Source organism: Aythya marila (genome assembly GCF_965140915.1).
Source record: "Aythya marila genome assembly, chromosome: 1".
Lineage (NCBI taxonomy): Eukaryota > Metazoa > Chordata > Aves > Anseriformes > Anatidae > Aythya > Aythya marila.
In genome coordinates, this window is record NC_139042.1 from 18,338,904 (window position 1) to 18,361,864 (window position 22,961).

At 35.7% G+C, this 22,961-nt stretch overlaps 1 protein-coding gene across 1 annotated transcript in view; it reads left to right on the forward strand.

Annotated features, from left to right (window-relative positions):
- The window catches only part of PARP4 (poly(ADP-ribose) polymerase family member 4), a 48,169-nt gene that overhangs the window by 15,550 nt on the left and 9,658 nt on the right, over window positions 1-22,961 (forward strand). Inside the window, exons 11-28 of the mRNA XM_082763567.1 lie at window positions 2,878-3,015; window positions 3,807-3,905; window positions 4,120-4,303; window positions 5,077-5,239; window positions 5,769-5,893; window positions 7,613-7,744; window positions 7,985-8,071; window positions 8,579-8,743; window positions 9,626-9,672; window positions 11,326-11,407; window positions 11,847-11,984; window positions 13,670-13,865; window positions 14,102-14,172; window positions 15,637-15,824; window positions 18,743-18,842; window positions 19,983-20,153; window positions 20,570-20,650; window positions 22,463-22,543. Coding sequence (XP_082619693.1) covers window positions 2,878-3,015; window positions 3,807-3,905; window positions 4,120-4,303; window positions 5,077-5,239; window positions 5,769-5,893; window positions 7,613-7,744; window positions 7,985-8,071; window positions 8,579-8,743; window positions 9,626-9,672; window positions 11,326-11,407; window positions 11,847-11,984; window positions 13,670-13,865; window positions 14,102-14,172; window positions 15,637-15,824; window positions 18,743-18,842; window positions 19,983-20,153; window positions 20,570-20,650; window positions 22,463-22,543 — 2,248 coding nt within the window. The remainder of the gene's footprint in view (window positions 1-2,877; window positions 3,016-3,806; window positions 3,906-4,119; window positions 4,304-5,076; window positions 5,240-5,768; window positions 5,894-7,612; window positions 7,745-7,984; window positions 8,072-8,578; window positions 8,744-9,625; window positions 9,673-11,325; window positions 11,408-11,846; window positions 11,985-13,669; window positions 13,866-14,101; window positions 14,173-15,636; window positions 15,825-18,742; window positions 18,843-19,982; window positions 20,154-20,569; window positions 20,651-22,462; window positions 22,544-22,961) is intronic.

Here is a 22,961-nt window from a genome sequence, read left to right on the forward strand (position 1 = left end):
AGGTATGGTGCACAAAACACCTCTAAAAAGGAATGAATTATTAGGTTCTATGCAGTGTTACTATGCAGTGTCAAACTAATGGGATTGCAGAGCAGGCATATTTGCCATAACCTATACTAGAACCAATGGAAGTAAATTCAGAAAACTGAAAATGAGATTGTTAATTTTTTCCCCTTTTCAGATTGTGAAAAGCTGTCTATATATAGGAGCTATTTCAAGAAGATATATGGCTTTTAGGCTTGTTCATTCTGCTTTGCAATATTTATTACCAGGTATTTCATAGAATACAGGGAAAGCGAACATGAAAATAAAACTTGGGGGGTTGCTGAGAAAAACAAATATTTCTTTATGTGTATTATTAGAATAAATATGATGGAGTAGGTGGGGAGGAGAGGTGGACTACCTGGTCATCTTTTTATTATCTACAGAACTTGATGTCCCTTTTCAGGTAGCTTTCAGTTGTATGAAAAACATGTATTTCTGGGAATCTATTCTGTGGATTTGCGTACTATTCTATTTAATGTTCTTGACATTGGCTTCTGACTGGGTACCCTGTGTTTTTTGATTAACTAATGAAATGTAAAAATGGATAAACATGGAGAAATAAATTTAAAGAGAATGTCATTCTAGAAATTGAATAATCAATGAATAATCATTGATGCATAGTAGAATGGAGTGGGCTTCAGTTCAGCTATATAGAATCATAGAATTGTTTAGGTTGGAAAAGTCCCTTAAGATCATCAAGTCCAACCGTCACCTAACACCAAATCCACCACTAAACCCTGTCCCTAAGCACCACATCCACATGGCTCTGAAATACCTCCAGGGATGGTGACTCTGTCACCTCCCTGGGCAGCCCGTTCCAATGCCTAACCACCCTTTCCATGAAGAAATTCTTCCTGATACCCAATCTAAACCTCCCTTGGTGTAACTCGAGGCCATTGCCTTGTGTTCTATCACTTGTCACCTGAGAAAAGAGATCAATGCCCTCCTTGTTGCAACCTCCTTTCAGGTAGTTATATAGTGAGCACTTCACTTCAAGTCTGTTTTTACTGAGTAAATGTAGCGTTAAGCAGCTCAGGCCCTTGCTAAGGCCTAAACCCTAGCAACTGCTGGTTACTAAGCAGTTGTACCCAAATATGAATTGCTCAAATATGGAAGGAGCGCTGTGCTCAAACATGCAACCTTCTGCTGGTTTTTGGCAAAGTTCAGTACTTGTGATACTTGACATTTTGTCTAAATGAAGTCATTTAAAATTAATAGAAAGAGTTTATGTGACTCAATTCCACCTTAAAGTTCTTTGAGACAGAACCAATTAAGTAAGCCTTTTGGAAATTAGCTGTTATGTGAGCCCACAGGACTGCTCTTTGTGGATCACAGTTATCAAATTTAGGGCCTATAAACTAATTAATAGGCTCTATGATCTTCTAACTAGTTACAAGCACGGGATTTTTCACCCAAAATTTTGTCTTTTTTTTTTATATGAAAGATAACAAAGCATAATTAAATTGCAAGAATTGGAGCATATTTAGTGCCTTTCAGTCTCTGCACTTGCAAACTTAGTGTTTTAACTAAAAGCAATCTCAAAAAAAAAAATCAACTGCAGTAGAAACATACTAAAGGCTCAGGGTCCAAATTCTCTCAAAAAAAAAAATGAAGTTCATATAGTATGTTTATAAATTGTTTACCAGTATTGTTTTAGCATTTTGTTTAGCATATTGTTTTACCAATATTGTTTTAGCATTTAGGAACTCAAGACTCACTGAAGTTTACTAAATCTTAAAAGCATGAAGCTCTGACTTGTAAGCAAAGGCTTGATTTGCTTTTACTTTCCAAGTGTACTGCCTACTTTATTTATCTAAATTTAAAATTGTGATCCCTAAGTCCTCTACTTAGTTGTTTTGTAAATCCTAAGGTTCCTCACTGTGTGACAGTCAGGAATCCTAGAATCCTCATACTATCTTCTGGGTATTTCTTAAGGCATTGCTACCTTGCCACTCTTGAGCAATCCAGTCCCCAGTCTAGGCTCTGTCATCAGAGGAAGCATGTTCCAAAGACGTGTACATAGCAGACTGGTAAAGCAGAAGGAAGGTGGTGAGCACACAGTTTCCCACTTGGGCCTCTATACAAGCAGCTAAATAAAGCATTCAGCTGGTAAGAAAAATGGAAAGAAGTCTGGAAGTCTGAATCTGTTGCTTAGTGTAATCACAAGGGAAGGACGTAAATCCTGGTGTGTGCTCTGCCCAGTAACTACTGTATGAAAAACACATAAATCTTGCTGGAGGTGGGACTGCAACCTAAGTTTTCCTCCTCTCAAGTGTATTTCTTAATTGGGAAGTCCAAGTTGCTACATTCAGATAGCCTGAATATGCTAAGATGTTCAGGGTTCAGCCAAGATGGTGAGTTATATGAGCCTTCGCAGTAGGAGAATTTTTAGTACAAGATAGATTTGGCAATAATTTATATAATGCCAGACTCTGCAGTGCATGGAGTTATATGGGCTTTATACATCACATCTTTGAATTTAGGTTCCAAAATATCAAATGAGATAATTTCATCTGACTTTACGTATTTTACATTTTACGTCTTTGCGTATTTTATTTCTCCCTGAATGTCTGAATAAATCTTGAACTTTGTCATAGGTTTTAAATATCTCTGGTGTTTTCAGTAATTGCTGTTATCTTTTTTTTTTTTTCTTTTTTTTTTTTGTCTCTTACTGCTGTTATCATATTTTTTTGCCTCCCAAATTGCTAACCAAAACCACCAAAACCAAAGATTTAATGTTACTTTGAGATTTACTACAAGGCATTATCTCTTGGCAGTAGATTGTTCTTAAACAAGTTTTTGAAGTCAAAGATCATTTCAAATTTCTTGCAGTGATTGTCCAGTGAGAATTTTACAAGTGTATAGTGTTGGCAGAGTAAGTGAAACAGCAGAATTTCTGGGCAGTCTTGGAAATATTCGATCCTTATTCCATGCATCATCTGTGCGCAATTTCATGGGAATTCTCTCCAGGTAAAAATTTACATTCCATTTTTTGTGACATTGGGTTAGGGTTAATTATATATAATTAAATATATTGGATTTTAAAAAATGCTTTCTTTTGTGAAACTTTTACATTATTTTTTTACTGTTAACATTTATATAACTATTCATATCCTTCTGCAGAACCCCGGAAGGGAAATCATTCTTTTGTAATGATAAATGTGATTACTTTCCAGCTGGATTAGCATTGAGATGGAGCTATTTGGTTATGATGAGGAGGGCTGTAGTTTAAATCCAGATGAAAGATGACAAAATGGAGAGAATGGGAGATTAATGGCTGCATGGATAATTTACTCTGTTTTAGGAACGAATTCCATTAATGATGTCGTCCTTCCACTTCTTGTCTTCCCGTCCACTTCCACATTATTTACCTATGACCATTTTATCAGAAATAATTTTAGATTATCGTAATTTCCTGGAATAATGCAATATCTAGTTTTATGACAATTCTATGGATTTACTCAGGCATAGTAATGAGTCTGGGAAATGTGTTGCTTTTCTGCTAAATGAAAAAAGCAAACAGTCTCAATAGCTTATGTAGTCAATGTCTTGGTGATTCATATGGCTTTGGGATTTATTTTTGATGAATAGACTTGATTTTCCTTGAGTCTCTATGTATGGTTTTTGTAAAGTGTATTTGACTTAATCCTCTGTGGTTCATAATTGCACAACATGTATTAGCCCACATATTTTATGCAAAAGTATTTTGAACTTCATTCATTGTGTGACTTTTGTGACTTTTTTTTTTTTTTTCCCTCTAGAGGACTCCTCTTGCCAAAAGTGGTTGTTGAAGATCATGGCCTGGAAAGAACTGACATTGGAAATCTGGGAAGTGGCATTTACTTCAGTGATTCTGTTAGGTGTGAATAAGACAATATCTTTTGATAATATCCCTTGTGTATTCTTTTTGCTTTGCAAATTAAATAGATAAAATGTTTAATACTCTTAAGGTAATTTAATTATTATTTCTTTCCTGATCATCTGTTCAAAAGTATTTGTGTATCCTTGAACTCCTAGGAGCTTTACTTTAAAATCAATTTTAATAAAATGTGTATGATCTTTTCTTTCATATAGTGCCAGTATTAAGTATTCTTCACCCAGTGAAATGGATGGAAGCCGACTCCTTGCAGTTTGTGATGTGGCACTTGGATCCTGTTTAGATTTGTATGAACGAGATTTTTCATTAAATGATGCACCATCAGGTTATAACAGTGTACATGGAGTCCGTAAGACAGCAGACATCTCTTCAGACTTCGAGGTACTGATCCTGCAGTGTTAGGATTTATTTATACCAGTGATAGATAACAGAATTAGTATAACCTGTATATTCCAGTTCAGACACTAAATCACTAGACCGTAATGCACAGAATCACTTTTGTCTATTTTACAGCCTGTAAAGTACATATAAAACATCTAAGGTTCTAAGTTACTGGTTACGAGGAGATTTAAAATTTCTGCAAGAAAGCAATACTTAAAAGAAGTATGTTAGCATTCTTTTTTATTATAACTGAATCATCCTATAAATATCTGATTTATGACATTGAAATTGCTATTTGGAAATGGTGTTCTTTACACCATTACCATCTTATTCCATACAAAAGTGCTTTGTATGGAATAAGAAATCACCACCATGGAAGGTTCACTGTTTTATAATAGAATCCAACTGGTAAAATCCCGGTCCTTAAAGGTTGATACTCAAAGGTGATGATGAAAGCCTTACTGGTACACAAACAGATAAAGTCACTGGCTAGATATCCACCAATTTTTTTTATTTCTTTTTGTTCTTAGTTGTTCTGAAGAATGATTGTGCGTTACAGTGAGTAAGAAATATAAGGAATGTGGAGAAAGCAAACATAACAGATGTAAATGGTAGTAATAAGGAGAGATTAGGGGAGTAAAAAAAAAAAAGTCATATTTTTAGTATTTATCAAAAGTGATGTCATTTAGGTTCATCTCTTAATAAATCTGCATTTTTAAAATATTATCAACAGCTTTTTTTTAATTGTGAAATACCTTTCTTTGCTCTTCCAGGATGATGAATTTGTTGTGTACAAAACCGCACAGGTTAAAATTAGATATGTTGTTAAGTTTTGTCTTCCTGAAGATCAAATAAAACCATTTCAGCCTGGAACTGGGGTGGAACTGGTGAAAGATAACAGTGAGACAGAGTCACAATGTCATGTACAGAATGAAAGTAAGAAATATTTTCTGTTTGTACTCTTGGCTTGCTTTCAAAGTTCCCTAAATATTTATCAGAATGCTTTTTAAAGTTCTTGTATGCAGCTAGCTTATTAAAAAATCATTTGAAGTTTATTTGTGGATGTTACCAAATTAGTTATGTGGCATCCATGTAGCATCTGTTTAACAGATTTCCTGTAAGCCTAATTACCAATGATAGTTGGAACTCCTCCTGTCACAGTGTGTTTCAAGAGAAGCACAAGAAGCACTTTTGCATAAATCATGAGATGGTCTTTTAATAATTCAAATGCAAGGTTTTAAACAAAGACCTTGTAAGACCTTGAAGACTTATCATGAGCTGGTGACAGTCAGCAGAAGCAGTGCAACACAAGTATTCATAACAAAAATGAAGATTACTTTTAATTTGTGTGTTCTGAGGTGCATAAATAAACTTGGGTCATTGATATAGGATTAGTTTCAAACCTGCTTCTCAAATGTGCATTTTAAAAAATAGCTTTCTAATATTTCGTAAACTCTTTGTTTAGGCTATGCGTTACCAAGTGCAAATATTTCAAATACAGTAAGAACTGGTCTTCAAGACAAACTGGGAAATCCTGTTCCTCTGGAAGGCTTTCATATTAAGGCAAAGATAATAGACTTTGTAGCACAGGTAAAGTATGATATTTATTGTTCCTTCCTATAAGTCAGTCCTGAAAAATTATTTCAGTTGTTAAGTAGTGTTTTAATCATTAAAAAATAAAATTAGAAAAAAAAATAAAAAGGCAATTCAATCTCTAAATGAAGGAAAATCTTGAAACTGCATGAAAAGTTCTTATTTGTAGGGGTGTGTAATCAAACAAGTGCCAAAAGCTCTTTGGTCAGTGAAAGGCTTGGCTTTATTTTTCAGTCTGTTTCTGTTGATGTGCAATCAAATCAGCACTGCAGAGAAACTTACTGCAGTAGCATATGCATTCTGTTTCCGTGTAAAGACCTTCTTTTTCAGCTGTTTGCCAGCTGAATTATAAACCAGTAAAAAATACCTAGGATGACTAAAAATTTCTGGAAATATATTTGTGTGTTTTGTTTTTAACTTTGGTTAGACAACCTAAATTAGCTATTACAAGTAAAATATCAGTCAGTACAAAAGAACTTGCTGTTCTAGCTTGAAAATTAGCTATTAAAGGTTAGCGAAAATTAGCTAATAAAAGTTAGCCAAGCAAGCTAAATTTTTTGTTTGGTTGTTTTGTATATATGCCCTAAGAACGCATCCTGTCAAGACGCAGGCTTTTTTCTGTCCTGGGGCATAATTCCACAATCTCTTTCCCCCTGCAACTGAGTCCTGTCTGGGGCAGTCTTGATCATGCAAAAGCTGTGTTTCTACTGGATTCTGTCATATGTGTCTCTGTGCACAAACATCTGTATCCTGGGGTGTCCAGTGCTGAAGTAGTTTCATAAGAACAATTCATGAATTCATGTTTTTATTTGTTGCTGAAGTCCTAAAAAAGAAAGCAAAGCAAAAACAGGAGAGTAAAGAGATAGAAGAACTGTTGTCAGATGAGTCTGTGCTTAAACTGTTCTGACACTCACCACTGTTGTCTGATCAGTCTGATCCCTTTGAACAACTGTTCTTCTCATGAGGGATCATCATTATATTTTGGTTTGCTTTCCTATGGAATGAATTACTGCACAGTAGCATCTGTGCTACGACCCAGTCCACCAAAGCAGAAAGCAGTTTATAAAGCAGAGCTACAGAGCATAAACCAGAAATGATGTGATGGCAAGGGACAATAAGAACAGCAGCAAAGGCAAATGAGGAATTCTTGGGATTTTGTTAGGACGCAAGGGAAGTAAACAGAAGAGCAGATGTGAAAAGAAAGATGCAATCTGCTACCTCAGAGACAGAAATACTGTCAGTAGAAAATAGATGCTACACATACAGGCTTATACAAACATCCCTTTCAATATATCATAATATTAAATAAAACTTTTTTTATTAGTTTTGTTTATTCTTCCTTCTTGTTTAGACGTTACCGGCTTGAAACTATTACAGACTTATTGAAATGGTGACAACTTTTGCAGGCAATAGCTAGACAGCTCCAGCTCTGCATCATGTAACCTTTGTAAAGTCACGGATTACTCTTCTTCTGGAAGAGATTTGATTAATAATTTAGAGAGTAAAAATTCCACAGCTCCTTGCATTTTGTGAGATATTTATTTGCCAAGCACCAGTGAATGTTATACCTTCATTTCTAATGTACAAATAAATCATCAGGCTGTGGCATACATATTGATATTTTGCCATGCAATGCAGTTATGCTGTTTCTCTTACAGTATTGATGTTTTAATCACATTTTAATGTTATGGAGCTATAAAAATATGTTCATTTCAGGTAGTAATATTTCAGACCTACACCAATCAAAGCAGTAGTCCGATTGAAGCTAAATATGTTTTTCCCTTGGATGATAAAGCTGCTGTTTGTGGATTTGAAGCTTTTATCAATGGAAAACACATCATTGGAAAGGTAAGTTGTTACTGTACACTGCCTTTGATGTAGGTCCTTCAATTTCAAGATTTGAAAGCACTTATTTAGTAATAAAGCATACAACACCAAAATTAATTTTGTTTTCTCTCAAGTTCTTTGTTATTACCACTTGACTGTCATGCGGTAATGTCATGTAAGAGAATACTGTGTTCTGTATATAGGGATGAAAGTGTTCTGTTTATAGAGATGAAAACACTTATTTTGGAAAATCTTTCATAGGTTAAAGAAAAGAAACAAGCACACAGAGAATATCGTAAAGCTATCAGTCAGGGCGATGGAGCTTATCTAATGGACCAAGATGCACCGGTATGTTGAATATCATAGTTTCATAACCTACTTGAAAATTTTGCATTTGTCAGATTACAGATAGGTTATCTGGGCATGTGTGAATATTCCCATCAGAATCTTTGCTCAATTATGTCTTTGTTGGGAAGCTGCTTTTTACTAGAACTTTCTTGGAGCATACATTTGATCCTTTTAGTAAACTGCTGTTGTTTCTTCAAGTATGTTCCACGGCTTATATAAAACAAATATTTCTTTTAGGAGCTTACATTTTTAAAGAAATCACAGCTTTTTTTTTAATAAAAGATTGATTTATTTAGTTATTACTGATCAGTCTTGCCTAGAAATCTTGAAAAGATATCAAAAGTTTAATACTTATGGTCTTAGCATCATTTTTCCTTATACACCTCAAAAACCAAGTAGTGTTTTCTGTGTTAGCATTTAAATTGATTGTGCTGTATCACCAATTAAATTATTGTTTTGGAAAACAAGGGCTTTAACAATGACATTAAATCTAGTCTCTTTTTTTAGGATATTTTTGTAATAAGTGTTGGGAATTTATCTCCAAACTCTACAGTTCTAATCAAAATCACCTATATCACCGAACTGAGTTGTCAGAATGGTTGTATCACTTTTCATATGCCTGCTTCTGTATCACCATGGCAACAGGACAAAGCACTGAATGAAAACACGCAGGTTTGTTAAAATACAATCTTAAAATAGCATCTTCTTTTGAAGCAAGGATTTTGTACCTAGGGGATTGCAGTTACACAAGAGAGTTCAGTAAGATCATGATTATCTTCCGTTTAATTTCTTCTCTTTTTATTAAAAGATAATTGTGTTTATCATTCTTGTCATAACAGGATTTTTAAAAAGCAATGTGAACACAAGCTTAGGAGTGCCATGATCAGTAGAAAGCCTGTAGTATCTCTGAGGATTTATTTACTCTTGCGGTACTTGAAAAGTTGACTTGAGTTGGAACACATTTAAACTAGATCTCGTATTTTGAGTTATCTGTTGTTTCTGTCCTTGCTGTTCCTCCTTTGGCTTGCAAGAAAATAGGCATTTTGTATACCCCTCATGAAACAGCAGCTGAGCATCTGCTGAACGCTGCTATTATCCTTCTCTGCCTCCTTTGAGCAGGTTTCCCATCTGTTTCTTTGGATGTCCCTGATGGCTCAGGAATTGTTCAGGTGGGAGGGGAGGTCATCTCTGTTTAAATGCTGGCAAAGAGCCAAAGGTGGTCCTTGTGGTCCTACTCCCTGTGAGATCATATAGCTGTGTCGTATGTCTGACCGTTCAACAGTCATGCCTTCTGCTTCAGAGATATATTATACTAAGTTCTGAAGTTCATTGTGTCTTTGGGAGAGCAGCATATGCAGGCTCATCTGAATTTTAGCTGCAGTGATGCTCAGATGACAAAGCCATATGAATGAATGAAGTAAACAGGGTTCCAGACAGTCCCATCTTAGTGACAGAATAAGAGAAAGGAGCTCCAGCTGGATAGAAGTGTCAGGGATTACATACAAATACTTCACAACTGGTGCAGTATAAGATTTTTTTCTTTTTCTTTTGTAGGATACAGTAAAGAAGGTTTGTGTTAGACAAATAAAACCAGTGAAGAAGTAAGTTGCTTTCATTAATACTGTAATTTGATTTATTATCAATATTTTTAAAACATTAAGTTAAAATATCTGCATTTAATGTTTTTCTACTTATATGGAATATTGCATTATCAAGAGACTAGTTTAATGTTTAATTCTAATCTGTCATCCTTAGATAGATATTATCATAAATACTTCCTTTTGTTTCAGAGACATTTCTGTTACTAAGGATTATACATAAATTCCCAATTTAATGAGCCTACCTGATCTTCATATATGCAGTATCATTGCACTTAACATTTTAGCCTTTCTTTGCACTTGTATTTTAAATTTAAAAATACAATTACCTGAAACGACAATGTGGCTGGTAAAGTAAGACTTCTTGGAAACAGAATATGATAACTTAATTCCCGATAATGTTTCTGCATGTGGCTGTTCTCAACTGGAATCGCAAGGCACGTAGGTAGCAGTAGCAGTAAATGTGTCAAAACTTATGTTATTCAGGGAATTGAATTTTCCGTATTAAAATCAAATGAGAAGTGTTTTTCTTGAGCATGTCCTCTGTTCTAGCTGCAAAGCTGGCACAAACAACATCTGTTGTAATTTTCTCAAACTGTATTTAATCCTGAAGTAGTGCTCCATACTGTTACCTTGCTTTTATTCAGTACAGTTACTGTTGATTGGTAGTAATATTGTACTGATAACTAAAGATTTGGCACTATTTCTGGCATACGCATATCAGAAATAAATTCACATGTTCATATAATACACATCCAGTTGTAGAAAATATACTTAAAAATATAATACAATTTAATTTTAAGGTGAAGGGACAATTCAACCAGAAAATGTGAATAAAAATTGGGAAATACTTAAGAATAGTTACTGTGTGAGGATGGAGGTCAGGTATTACTACCTCACTTTTCAACATCAGATCCTAGAGATAGCAACACAAAGATATCCGAGTTAGCTGCAAACATTTATATAATGCTTAATAATATAATAATTTTTTCTTCACTCTGGTTCTGCAGCTGCTCTGGGACTGTGCATACCTATTGCATATTTTATCCACAAGCATCTTAAAAGATAATGGAGATGTGACTGTAAATAGAAAATAATTGCTCATATACTGTGCAGAAGATACACAGTTTCATGGTGCATTCAATAATATTGAGGTTAGGACTCTGAGTAGTCAATGACAGTTTTTAAAAGGGGCTATTTACCAAAACGTAAGACTGAACAATAGAAGGCTACACATAAAGGAAATGTTTGCAGCCCTACACACCTACAGTCTGGGAGATGTTATCCTGCAATATAGTGACTACCAATAACCCAGGTTTGTGGTGAGTCAGCAACCTGGAATAAATAACTATTGTGATAGTGTGGCAAAAATGGCTAATTCAGTCCCAAGATACACAAACCAAGAAGCAGTGCAGAGAGCAGGTAATCTTATTTTATGAGACAAGATTGGCTGAAATTGGCAAAAAACAATCTGAATACCTTAAAAAAAACAGTGGGGACAGAGACAGAAACTTGTCTAAATAGTTTAGTATTCTCCACTTTCATCCAATGAGTTTAAAAGGTCAGGAAACATAGCTCATTCTCATGGAGATGTCATTGCATGCAGATTAATCATCATCTTCCCTGGACCACCATTCATTTGTTCTCTGTTTTTAGTGGATTCTCCTTGGATATGTCTATTGAGATGCCATATAGCATTGAACGCCTATATAGTTGGACACATAAGCTTAAAATAAAGGTAAACTAATTTCACTAAAATTGTGCGTCTGCCTTAGGAGCTCTGCTGTGTATTTGAAAATGAACTTTAATCCTAGGAAATGTGTGTTGTAGATCTGAGTGGCTTTGTGCAGTGTTCATTCTGAACACTGAGAGCTTCTCTGTTTTTCTCAGATGAAAATGTCTGTTGTGCTTGAATCCTTTTTGTTTCATTTGTTTTCATATTTTAAAACACATTCAGGAAAGTGAATGATATTTTAAATAATATAATATGTACATAGCAACTGTACCTTTTAAATTTTATATAATCTTTCTAGAAAAGACTTTTGGTACTACCCCTATTAACTGTGCTGTCATCATTCCCTGTCCTCACGAATGACAATTTTATGTTGTACAAGTAAAAAATATTCACTGTACTGTTATTAAACAAATATTTAAATGCCTATTTTTTCCCCTTCCAGAAAACGGAGTGCAAGGCTGTAATTAAGACTGTGAAAAACAGCCGCTTGGACAGTAGTGGCTTTGGTCTAGATATATGGATTTCTGAAGCCTATCTACCCCGAATGTGGGTAGAGAAGCATCCCAACCAAAACAGTGAGGTATGGCGTAACTGTTACACTGTTCATGAGATAATACTGAATATGCTAAAACATAATAAACAGACACAGTTCGATTTGGATGGGTAGCCCATGAAGAAAGAACAATTTCACACCATAGACAGTATTCTATTTAATCTCCTTATTAAGCTGAGTATTCTTCAAAAACTAGTTTTCAGTTCCATAGAATCTTGTTGATTTTTATTTTATCTTTTGCCTTGTAATAAACTGAAAGTTGAGGCACTGTTTCAATGCAGTGTCCAATCATATTTCTGTTAAAACACTTTTTTTCTAACTGTCGTGCTCCTGTTTGTATTTCATAGAAATGTGACTACACTGTTTGATGCAGATGTTGCACTTACAGAAATGGAAGTGAACAAATAAGTTGTGGCTGAGGCTGGAACTAAGTAGCTTCAGAGTCATGCAGTCTGTATTCTAACTAGAAAATAAATAACATTTTAAATCATTAAATTTGTAATAATATTACAATAATATTTGTAATAATATTTACAACTCTCACACAAATATTTATATAACCCAGCAGTGGGTTTTTAAGGCACATGGCCTTCTTAGAAGATTGTGTTCTGCTGTGGTTATTACTGTTGCAGTGATTATTTTCAAAGGCATCAGCTACAAACAGAATGTGACAAATAGCTGTGTCACAGAAGAGCTCATTATTACAACTGGAAAACATTAACAAAAGGTTGAATATGAAAGAAAAAAACAGTTTAACCTCTTTTTACCTTCATCCACTCCTTGCCTGAGAAATAAACACATTTAGAATTTAAGAGCATATCTTAAAATATGTGATTCCAGGTTATTAGAAACTGTTTCATCCTCCTCCATTTTTTGTGACCACAGCTGTTCTTTTCTGGTATAAAAGTGAAGTCTGTGGCACTTCTAGCTATTTTCAGATGCTTTTTGATTTTGAAAATGCTGCAGAGGTGAAATGTAAAGTCTTGGTATTAACAATCTCTCAATCCAATTCTGAAATTGAGTAAAAGGAGTAAAACGACAGATTAGATTGTTTTCTTTTTGACAATGATGTCTCCTATTTTTCTTCTTTTAGTAAGAATTGTTTAGTTTAAAAGGATTAGTTCAGGGACATTTGTTTCATGCCTTCAATAATACAGATATTCCCCTGAGGAAAGGAAAAAGAAAAACATTTCTGTTTGTGCTTCCAGACTACAAACCTTTCTGTGCTATTGGAAACGTTTTCACTCCTTCCAGCATTTCATTGCTCCACTTTTGAAAGCCTTTGTGTTTTATAGCATCTCTGTTCTTAGCAAGGACAATATGCATTTCTTTGCTCTGCATATATGTATTTTTTAATTCTAGTCCTTCTAACAAACTGATGGTGGCAGTGATGATTATAAAAAATAATATCTGTGATTTTTTTTTTAACTTTGAGAAGAGAGTCCAATGCTGTTTGCCGGAGAGTAAATCGGATAAAAACATTGAACATCATAATTCCTTTTTCAGTTATTCATGTGAGGCTTGAGGTATATGTAAAGGATAGAGAAGTTGCACTTCTCACTAAATGCGATTAAATTAAATATATTAACTCAAACTTTCAAATATGGCTGTATTTTGTTCTCATTCCATAATGAGAAAAATGAAGATGCTTGAGTACACTTCGAATGCAATAGCATTTGCTCACTGCACTGATTTTGTTTCTGTCTCTGTAGGCTTGCATGCTCGTATTCCAACCAGAGTTTGAAGCAGCGTTTGATGATGAGCAGCTGTCCAGTGAAATTATTATTTTATTAGATTGCTCAAATTCCATGGCAGGTGCAATGTTACGGGAAGCAAAGCAGATTGCCTTACACGCTTTGAAACAACTTCGTTTCAGACAAAATGTGAATGTAGTCAAATTCGGCACAAGTGAGTTTCTGTTTCCTCTTCAACTATGAGCCCCCTTTTACCTTCTTGCCAAGACTTAATTTTATGTGCATCATTATTATCAGACCAGCTTAATACACTGAACTGCAACCTGGAACGTGTAGCAGTATGCTATATTTCTGCTCTGATACTCTAGTCATAAAACGTAAACTTGTGTTTCCGCTGTGTTGCCACATGCTAAATATTTTAATGTTCCTAATGGCAATCTTTGTTCACAGATTTCATAGAATTTTCCCCATTTTCAAAGGGCATCATAAAGGATCTGGCATCACTAACCGAGTTTATTACAGTAAGTAAATCAGTTTGGTTGTATTCTAAAGAATGTTGCTTTAAAAGGAATGCTTATCATTGCAGAAGTTATCCAACTTTTCATCCTGTTTTCTTTTTCTTTAAGCCAGCTTTTAAGATTATTTTTTTTATATAATTTAGACTATAATTTAGACCTATTTTCCCTAGTAACAAGCACAGCCACATCTGAATATTAATTCCTGTTTAGTTTAAGGTGATTGCTGAAGTTGTTATTTTGAAGCTAAGTAGATATAAGTGTAAGAACATTTTTTCAGTGTTTCCTCCTAAATTTGACTTTTGGAGTTCATGCCTCTCATTGCCTGCTCACAGCACAAGAGAGGAAATTATTTCCTTCACAAAATCACAGAATCACAGGATGGCTGAGGTTTGAAGGGACCTCTGGAGGTCACCTGGTCCTAACCCCTGCTCAAGCAGGGACACAGAGCAGGCTGCCCCGGACCACATTCAGGCAGTTTTTGGAGTTTTACAAGGAAGAGACTCCACAGCCTCTCTGGGCAACCTGTGCCAGGGCTCCCTCATCTGCACAGTAAAGAAGTGCTTTCAGATGTTTAGACTTCCTTCTGGAAATCTATAATTTGTAAGTGAAACCAGCATTTAGGCCAAAGGAATTTCAGTGACAAGAAAAAATACTTTTGGATGATTATTTGCTGTTTCTCACCTCTTAGGTATCAGAGGCTATCCAACAAAATGATCAGTTGGTGGATTTAAAAGGGAAACTAAAGAGAATCATCAAATCATAGAATGGCTTGGGTTAGAAATGACCTTAAAGATCATCTAATTCCAACCCCCCCCGCAATAGGCAGGGATGCCACCAGCTGGATGAGGTTACCCAGGGTCCCATCCAACCTGTCCTTGAACATCTCCAAGGATGGGGCATCCACAAGTTCTCTAGGCAACTTGCCTCAGCACCCTCTGAGTAAAGAATCTAATCCAAATCTCCCCTCATTTAGTTTAAACACATTCCCCCTTGTCCTACCACTTTCTGTCCATGTACAAAGTCACTTGAAAAACAGCATAATACACAGAGGAACTCCTTGTCACACTTGCTATTGAGGGTAAACTGTAGTTAGTTCAGAAAGTGGGTTAAACAAATTAAAAGATGGCTCTTAGATGGAGTAATCTGGATGAAAATTGTTCAGGACATCCCCAAACCACTGATAACTAAAAGCTCTGAGAATATTGTAGGAGAAGAATTTATAATTTTTCTTACATATCTTGCCTATGCATTGTTTTGCCTAAGCCAGAGAAAATACAGCATGATATGAACCTTAAACTCCATCTCTAAGCATAACTATGGAAGAGCAGGAACAAAATAAAATTTAAGAATTAACCATTTATATTTGGGAACTAGAAGAACTGTATACAAAATAATAAATTTTACATTATATGTTATTTAAAAAGGTAAGTTAAGCTCAAACTAATATTGTAATACTTTACTCTTCAGTCAGCTACTGCAACATTGGGAAACACTGATCTGTGGAAGACCTTACGTTACTTAAGTTTGCTATTTCCTTCTCGAGGACAGCGAAACCTTCTTCTTATATCTGATGGACACATTCAGAATGAGAGTGTGACGTTCCAGATTGTGAAAGATAATGTCTACCATACAAGGTTATTTACATGTGGTGTTGGGTAAGTACAAAGTTAGCCAGCAATTTTATTTTAAGTGACAGATAATTAATTTGAAATGTGAGGTGAATAAGCTGAGAACTGTCAGATGATTGAGTGTACTGTCTTAAATGTATGTATGAGTTTAGATTAAATGCAGAAATGTTTATAAGGAATTTCAGTGATAAGGTACCTACAATAAACCTAATTCCATGTGCAGGTAGCCTTACCTATTAATATCTTTCTTCATTATAACAACTACTATCTAAGAATATAATTGGAAAATAAGAGAGTTAACATTCTAAAACTTAGCATTTCATGTTTTTGTAAAGTCTCATTTTGATAGTGGGATCTCAATTTAACATTAATAGTTGTATAATTTCATGATTTAATTTTCATTTGTTTTGTAAGGTGATGACTTAAAGACAATGAATGTAAAGAATGTAATGACTTAAAGACAATGAAAGCACTAGCTTCCCAAACCTGTGATGCATTTCACTACTGGAATGCAACAGACTTCACAATAATGTGAAGATAAACCTCCTCAACCTCCTCCTTCAAGAGGCAGGAGACCTTTTCTCCATTAACACTAGTGACAGGACCCGCGGGAACGGGGTTAAGCTGAGGCAGGGGAAATTTAGGCTGGACGTCAGGAGGGGGTTCTTCACAGAGAGGGTGGTTGCACACTGGAACAGGCTCCCCAGGGAAGTGGTCACTGCACCGAGCCTGTCTGAATTTAAGAAGAGATTGGACTGTGAACTTAGGCACATGATCTGAACTTTTGGGTAGACCTGTGCGGTGTCAAGAGTTGGACTTGATGATCCTTAAGGGTCCCTTCCAACTCAGGATATTCTATGATTCTATGATTCTATAACCCAAAACCAGCCTCTGCCTTTCATTAGGCAAAACAGGGAGTAACTACTCCAGCACAGTCAATGTTTTTGCTGAACAGCCAAATTCATGCTTCCTCTTCTCAAATGATGGCAGGCAGGAAGGATGATTTCTGTGACTACCTACCCAGAGTGGGGGAGCAGGAGCAACTGCTGCCACTGTGACTCAGCACAGATCTGTCACAGCGATGGCAATAGTAGAGAGAATGAAGTTTGGAAACATCTGGTATAAACTCTGGTATATGGCTGGCTATAAGATGCCATCTATGTTAAAAAGAGTTCTTAGCAATCACAGGAACAAGCAAAACCTCACTGAAATTTGTTGTGATTTAGTTTAACTGTATAGTAACAACAAACTGGAAAGATGTGACTAAAAATAAAAATAACGGGTTACAGTTGTATGTTTCAGGTTGCCAGGCTTAGATGGGAAGGAGTCAGAGAGTGTTAGCTTCTTACTGTATCCTGGGGAGTCTGGCAAGGACATATCAAAATAAAGACCAGTGGTGAGAGTCATGTTCTTCTAGAATGTTTTTAATGATAACTTCATCAGGGCTCTATCAGCGTTTCCTGGTTGGGAGCTGCAGGCCTCCTCCCAGCACTGCATGAGCACACTGCTCAGGCCATGTACCAAACATCCCAGTGCTCTTCCAGTGTAATCCTTCACATCAACACACAACAAAGAACAGATATGGTGTGTGCCCACTAACATGCTGAAATCCTTTCCAATGTATTTGCAGTCATGTTGTGTTCAGCATACTTTACATTAATATTACTGATATGACTGAACTTGTCCTGGGGACAGATTGTTTTAGTGCTGACAGTCTGAGAGGGCATGGTTTTTAATGGTTCCTCTAGACCTATAACACTAATGGTTGACATTATTGTATAAGTCTACCTTCATGAGGCAGGATCTATTTAATATGTTCCATTGGTAAAGTAATAATTGGGAAAGAGGTGTAAAAGAGAAGCTCACTCTCTGGTTCATACTTTTGTGTAGACAGAGTGTTTTCTAGAAGGTTGAATTAACAGAGAATACTACATTAGTTTTATCTCTGATAATTCTCAGCAGGTAAGTGGGGAAAAAAAATCACACAATCATACATGTAGAATGGTTTAGGTTGGAAGGGACGATAAAGATGATCTATTTTCAATCATCCTGCCATGGGCAGAGACACCTTCCACTAGATCAGGTTGAAAGGTTGAACAAATACTTTTAAATAGTGCAAGATTTGTACTTGATAGAGTTGTATAAATAGTACAATGTATAAATCTGTAAAAGAAAAAAAAAAGCTTTTAAAAGGGCAGTAAACCTTTTTAAGTTCAATACGTTAAGTGTTCTTGATATAAAATACAATTGTACTGTTTAATTTTGCCTGGAAGGGATTTGGTGAGGATTCAGTAGGTTTCTCTAAGACAGTGGTGTGGTCCTGTTGAGGAGTGAATCTGCTATTGTCTGACAAAGATCCAAGAGAGAGCGTGCTGTTTCTCACCCACGAGAATTCTCATCTGCTTAATTGTTCTCCTGTAATCCTCTAGAAGCTCTCATTTGTCTGTATACCTGTGATAGCTTCCTAGTCGTCAGACCATTAGTCTGCTGTTCTTTCAGGCTAATAAGTGTTATCATATTGGTTATGTCCATGTTGTCTAGAAAGTGACACTCCCTGTAAGATGACTGTGCCCATACTACGTAGCTCTGCTGAGACTGAGGTTAATTACTCAAGATTAGCATCATTTTGATCAGCCTTAGTGCTGTTGGGACATAAGTTAATTTCTCCGCAGAGCCCTGCAGTAGGACACGTAAAAGCTCATAAGCCATATAATTTGCTCAAATGTTATTGGGAAATCTGTAATACAGCATCATTTTCATTGGCTCAGTTGCTTCCTGTTGGTCTATACTCTGAGAAAGGGGTGAAATTTAAAAAATCAAATTCACAAGCCTTGCAGTACTAATTAAAACCAAGATATTTAGAAATGGTATCAGAGGTAGAAATGGTATCAGGTTACTTAATGATTTAATTCACTACTAACATGAAGAATTTTTTATGTTGTTAGTTCCGCAGCAAATCGACACATGCTGAGGTCTTTGTCCCAGTATGGTGCTGGAGCGTTTGAATATTTTGACCCAAAATCAAAGCATAACTGGGAGACAAAGGTACGCTTACAAATCCTTAATATACTCAACATGTGTGTCATTGTCTGACCTATCAATATCTGATAGTGATTGTCTTTTGTGTGCATGCCTTATTTTCAGCAGGAACATGAGTTAGAAGGGATAGAGAGCTGTGGAGCTTCCCCAGTTCTTTGATAAGGGAGGGAATTTATTGCTGCAGTTGCCCCACCTTCTCATTCAGATTGGTCACTTTTAATGTATAATATAAACCAAGGAAACCAAGACTTACTTTAGTTTTTCTATTCTTTTTGAGAGAGATCTGTATTTCTTGGTGATTGCAAATACACCAAATTAGAAAAAGTTTATGGTGTCAAACTACGTAAATAATTCTCTCTGAATGGAAAACCAGAGTTTTGCTTCTGTCCTGGATGTCACAGGCGATCTACAACATTGTCCTTGCTGTAATGTTGAGGCCTGTAGCAACTGCATTCTGTAACTTTGGTCTGTTGGTGCCTCTGGAAGTTTCAGGCAACATAGGACCCCATGTGCAGTGCTTCTGGGTTTCCCAGTAGTTATGTGCCTACAGCTCTATGCTGTGCCTTGAATCTGGTCCCTCCTGACACAGTGTTAGTAGAGAAGGGGCTCCAGCACAGTTAATAGCTGACATGTTTTTGTCTGGGGGAAAGAATGAAGATCTATCTTCTGGCTATTCTGGCTGTCATTTGAAGGATGGAAAATTATCCTAAGCAGACCATGGAGATCTGCAGAACTGTTCACACATCTCAGAGTTCACATGCAGGAGGTGCTGTGTCTAGCAGGCCATATTCCCTAGCCTGTTTGGCAACCCTGATGAATAGAAACTTTACTCTGAAATCTCAGCTTTCACTTAAAAGAAGTCTCATTATTCCCAAAGCTGGTACAGTAAGAGCTGAGTGATTATCCTTTGACTCAGTTGTACCAGTAAGTGGCAAAAATTTTAGAAGTATGTGGCTTTAGTTGTATCAGAAAGAAGGAAAAAAAGAAAGGAAATTAGGTCAATTCACATGGGAAGTACGGGTGTTGTGGTTTTTGTTTGTTTGTTTGTTTGTTTTTTTATTATTATTATTTTTGTATTAAGAGATTGTATTTTCTCTTAAAAGCCTAGAAGGAAACAGAGCTAATTTGTTTTCTATCTTTACACAGATACAGCGCCAGGTGTCCAGAATATTTTCTCCAGGATGCAGTTCTGTTTCTATTAAATGGCAACAGTTTAATACAAATGAACCGGAGCCAATGCAGGCTCCTGCTCAAATACAGTCTTTATTTACCAATGAGAGGCTTCTTGTCTACGGATTTGTCCCTCACTGTACTCAGGTAAAGACTGGGATATACACTTACTACTGGATAGAAATTCACATGTAAAAAGATTGAAAAGGTCCTATTCTATTTTATTATATTAATTTTGTATTATATATCCTTTATGCAGTATATACTTAGCTTCATTTTCATTGCTAAATATAATTAAATTACTATTTAAATGATATCATTAGTCTTCCCAATAAGAAGTAGAGAGGAAAAGGTTACCTTATTTAATGTGCATGTCATTATACTTTAATAAATACAAGATTTCTTTATTTGCGAGTGTCCCCTTGTTGTAAGGGGAAGTGTTTTTAAACACGGACATGCAGAGAGTTACAGATTTGAGTTGCATTCAGAACATGGAACAGCATGTATGTGTGCAAGTAACACAGTACATGACATAGAGAATAAAACTTTTTTCCCCCTTTTAGGCCACCTTAAAAGCAATAATAAATGACAAAGAACTACAAACTGTGGTGTCAACCACTGAATTACAGAAGACAACTGGAACGGTGAGTTTGGCCAACATTACGTGCACATATAGTGAGAGAAGCTGCTTTAAACAACAACATGCTGCTTTGGGCTCTTTTGAATGAATTAAAACCCCTGTTTTTGGTTCTTGCACTATTATTTTTGCTTCTGACGTTTCAACACACTTCCCATCTTCAGGTTTTTAAAGAGAAACTATTTTACATAGAAGTGCCACATTTCTCTGTACTTTCTAGCACGAAACTTGAACTTCTCAGAACTGGAAGTGCTGCTTCTTATTCCAGCAACTTCTTTGGGCTCTAGTTTTGTCCCTGCATTTGCTCTTCTTCTTCAGGTGACTTGTGTGAAGGAGCTGCTGCAGCATTCTTTTTCAAGTTGTATGTTGTTACTATGTGAGAATCTTGTCATCAGTCTTTCATTTTAGACACTTGTAAATATTAAAGTAGTACTAGCCTTTTAGCTGCTTCAGTAACCAAGTAACTTCAGAGTATTTATATATAGGAAAGCTCTGCACTGGTGTTGAAAAGGAAAACAAGCTGAAAAGAACCATTTATTAGATCTAAGAGGTGTCTACACTTGAAAAATCAACAGAATAGTCATTCTTCAGTAATAATTCTGATATGACTCTCACCCTTTCCCCACTAAGGAGCTGATTTGTTTTCAAATAGAAATGACTTTGTTCCTTATTTAGTGTAATCCACTTTGAAAGCTACTATTGTGGGTTGTAGTCTAAGGACAGTTGGTTTCCATGGATATGCCCTTCTACAGACAAACAAAGCTGGTGAGCAGAAGCAATGTAATTGCTTGCCATAAAGAATTAATGCTTTAAAAAAGAAATCCTATACTACAAATTCCAGATGTAGTTAAAAAAAATAGGGCTTTGAAAGGTGTAAACTGAAATGGTAAAATGATTTTTTAAAGGGCCAAAATTAGACACAAATTCTTAATTATTGATGCTTTAGATGAACTCTGAGAATTCTTACCCGTTTCTTTTGTCATTTCACCTTAACACAAAAAATAAATACTGGCTTATGAGGTGTTCCACTGTAGTGCCTTTCTCCAGCATCTACAGTCTTCTTCCAAAAATGACTTAGTGGGAATGTTTGAGCAATTGGAGCTGGAATACAGCAAAACTTTGCCACACAGAGAGAGTGTTCCCTCCCTCTGTTAGCTTTAGAATATTGAGCAGACTGAAAGTATTTTTCTTTCCCATGAAAGACTGGTTCCATTTTAAAAAGCAAATTCTAGTTAATAGATTTCAGTATTCCCTTTTTCTGCATATAAATCCCCAGGTCAGAAATGACTTGATTTTTATAGACCTAATGAATTGTTCAAAGTTAAACACTCTATATTCAATTTAATTTTCCCCCAAATTCTGTATTTGTATGCACAGGACTAATTTACCTAACTTCAGCTATCTAGATATTCTTACTTAAGAGTGAGGAAATTGTCTGGGCTCTATTTACAGTCACTATGGGGAAATGTGTTCCTCCAGAAGAGGGAAGCTTCCTACTTGTTTTAGTTAGCTTTTTCAAGATGGGATGGATTGCCTGGTGTTTTTTCTGTTCATCCATTTCTTTGCTTTTTCTCATCCTTTACCCCAGTGAGAATGTGTGCAACAAGAAAAAGACCTGGGTATCTTTTAGTTTGCTACAGTTAAGTGAAATAAAAATGTACCTTATGTGCAGGTTATGATTGCTTTTTAAATGAAAGGTTAGTCTGACAATTAGAAAATTAGATTCTGTGTAAATATGGAAGCTAACTGCCTGGATCTCATAAATAAAAGGAATATTTTATTATTATTTTTTTTTTCAACACCATTAATTTCTTTCTAGGTGCTACACAAACTCACAGCAAGAGCTTTCATTAGGGACTATGAAGATGGAATTCTTCACGAGAATGAAACAGAACATGAGGTTTGATAATCTAAAAGCAAAAGTATATACTTAAAATGACAAATAGCAAACATTTAAATGGAATAGAGGTTTTTTTTTTCCTTTGTTAAACATAACTTTAAGGTTGAAGTTCCAGTGTCATCTTAAGGTTAAGGTCACCATATTGGAATACATTTTCCTTTTAACTGCAGTTAAACATGTTTTAACTGTGTTCTTCCCCATTATGAGAATATTGGCATAACATGTACCTATTTTTCCTAATCTATAGATTGTCATTGCAGGCCATTGGTGGTTCTTCTTTCCCTGGCATATAACATTTTTGTCTCCAGAAGATCAAAACATAACTGGTTTTTGTATTTTGCATTCTTGGATTTTGTATAGAATAGGGTGGAAGATAATGGCTTCGGTTTTACAGATAGACAGATTTAATGATCTTTTA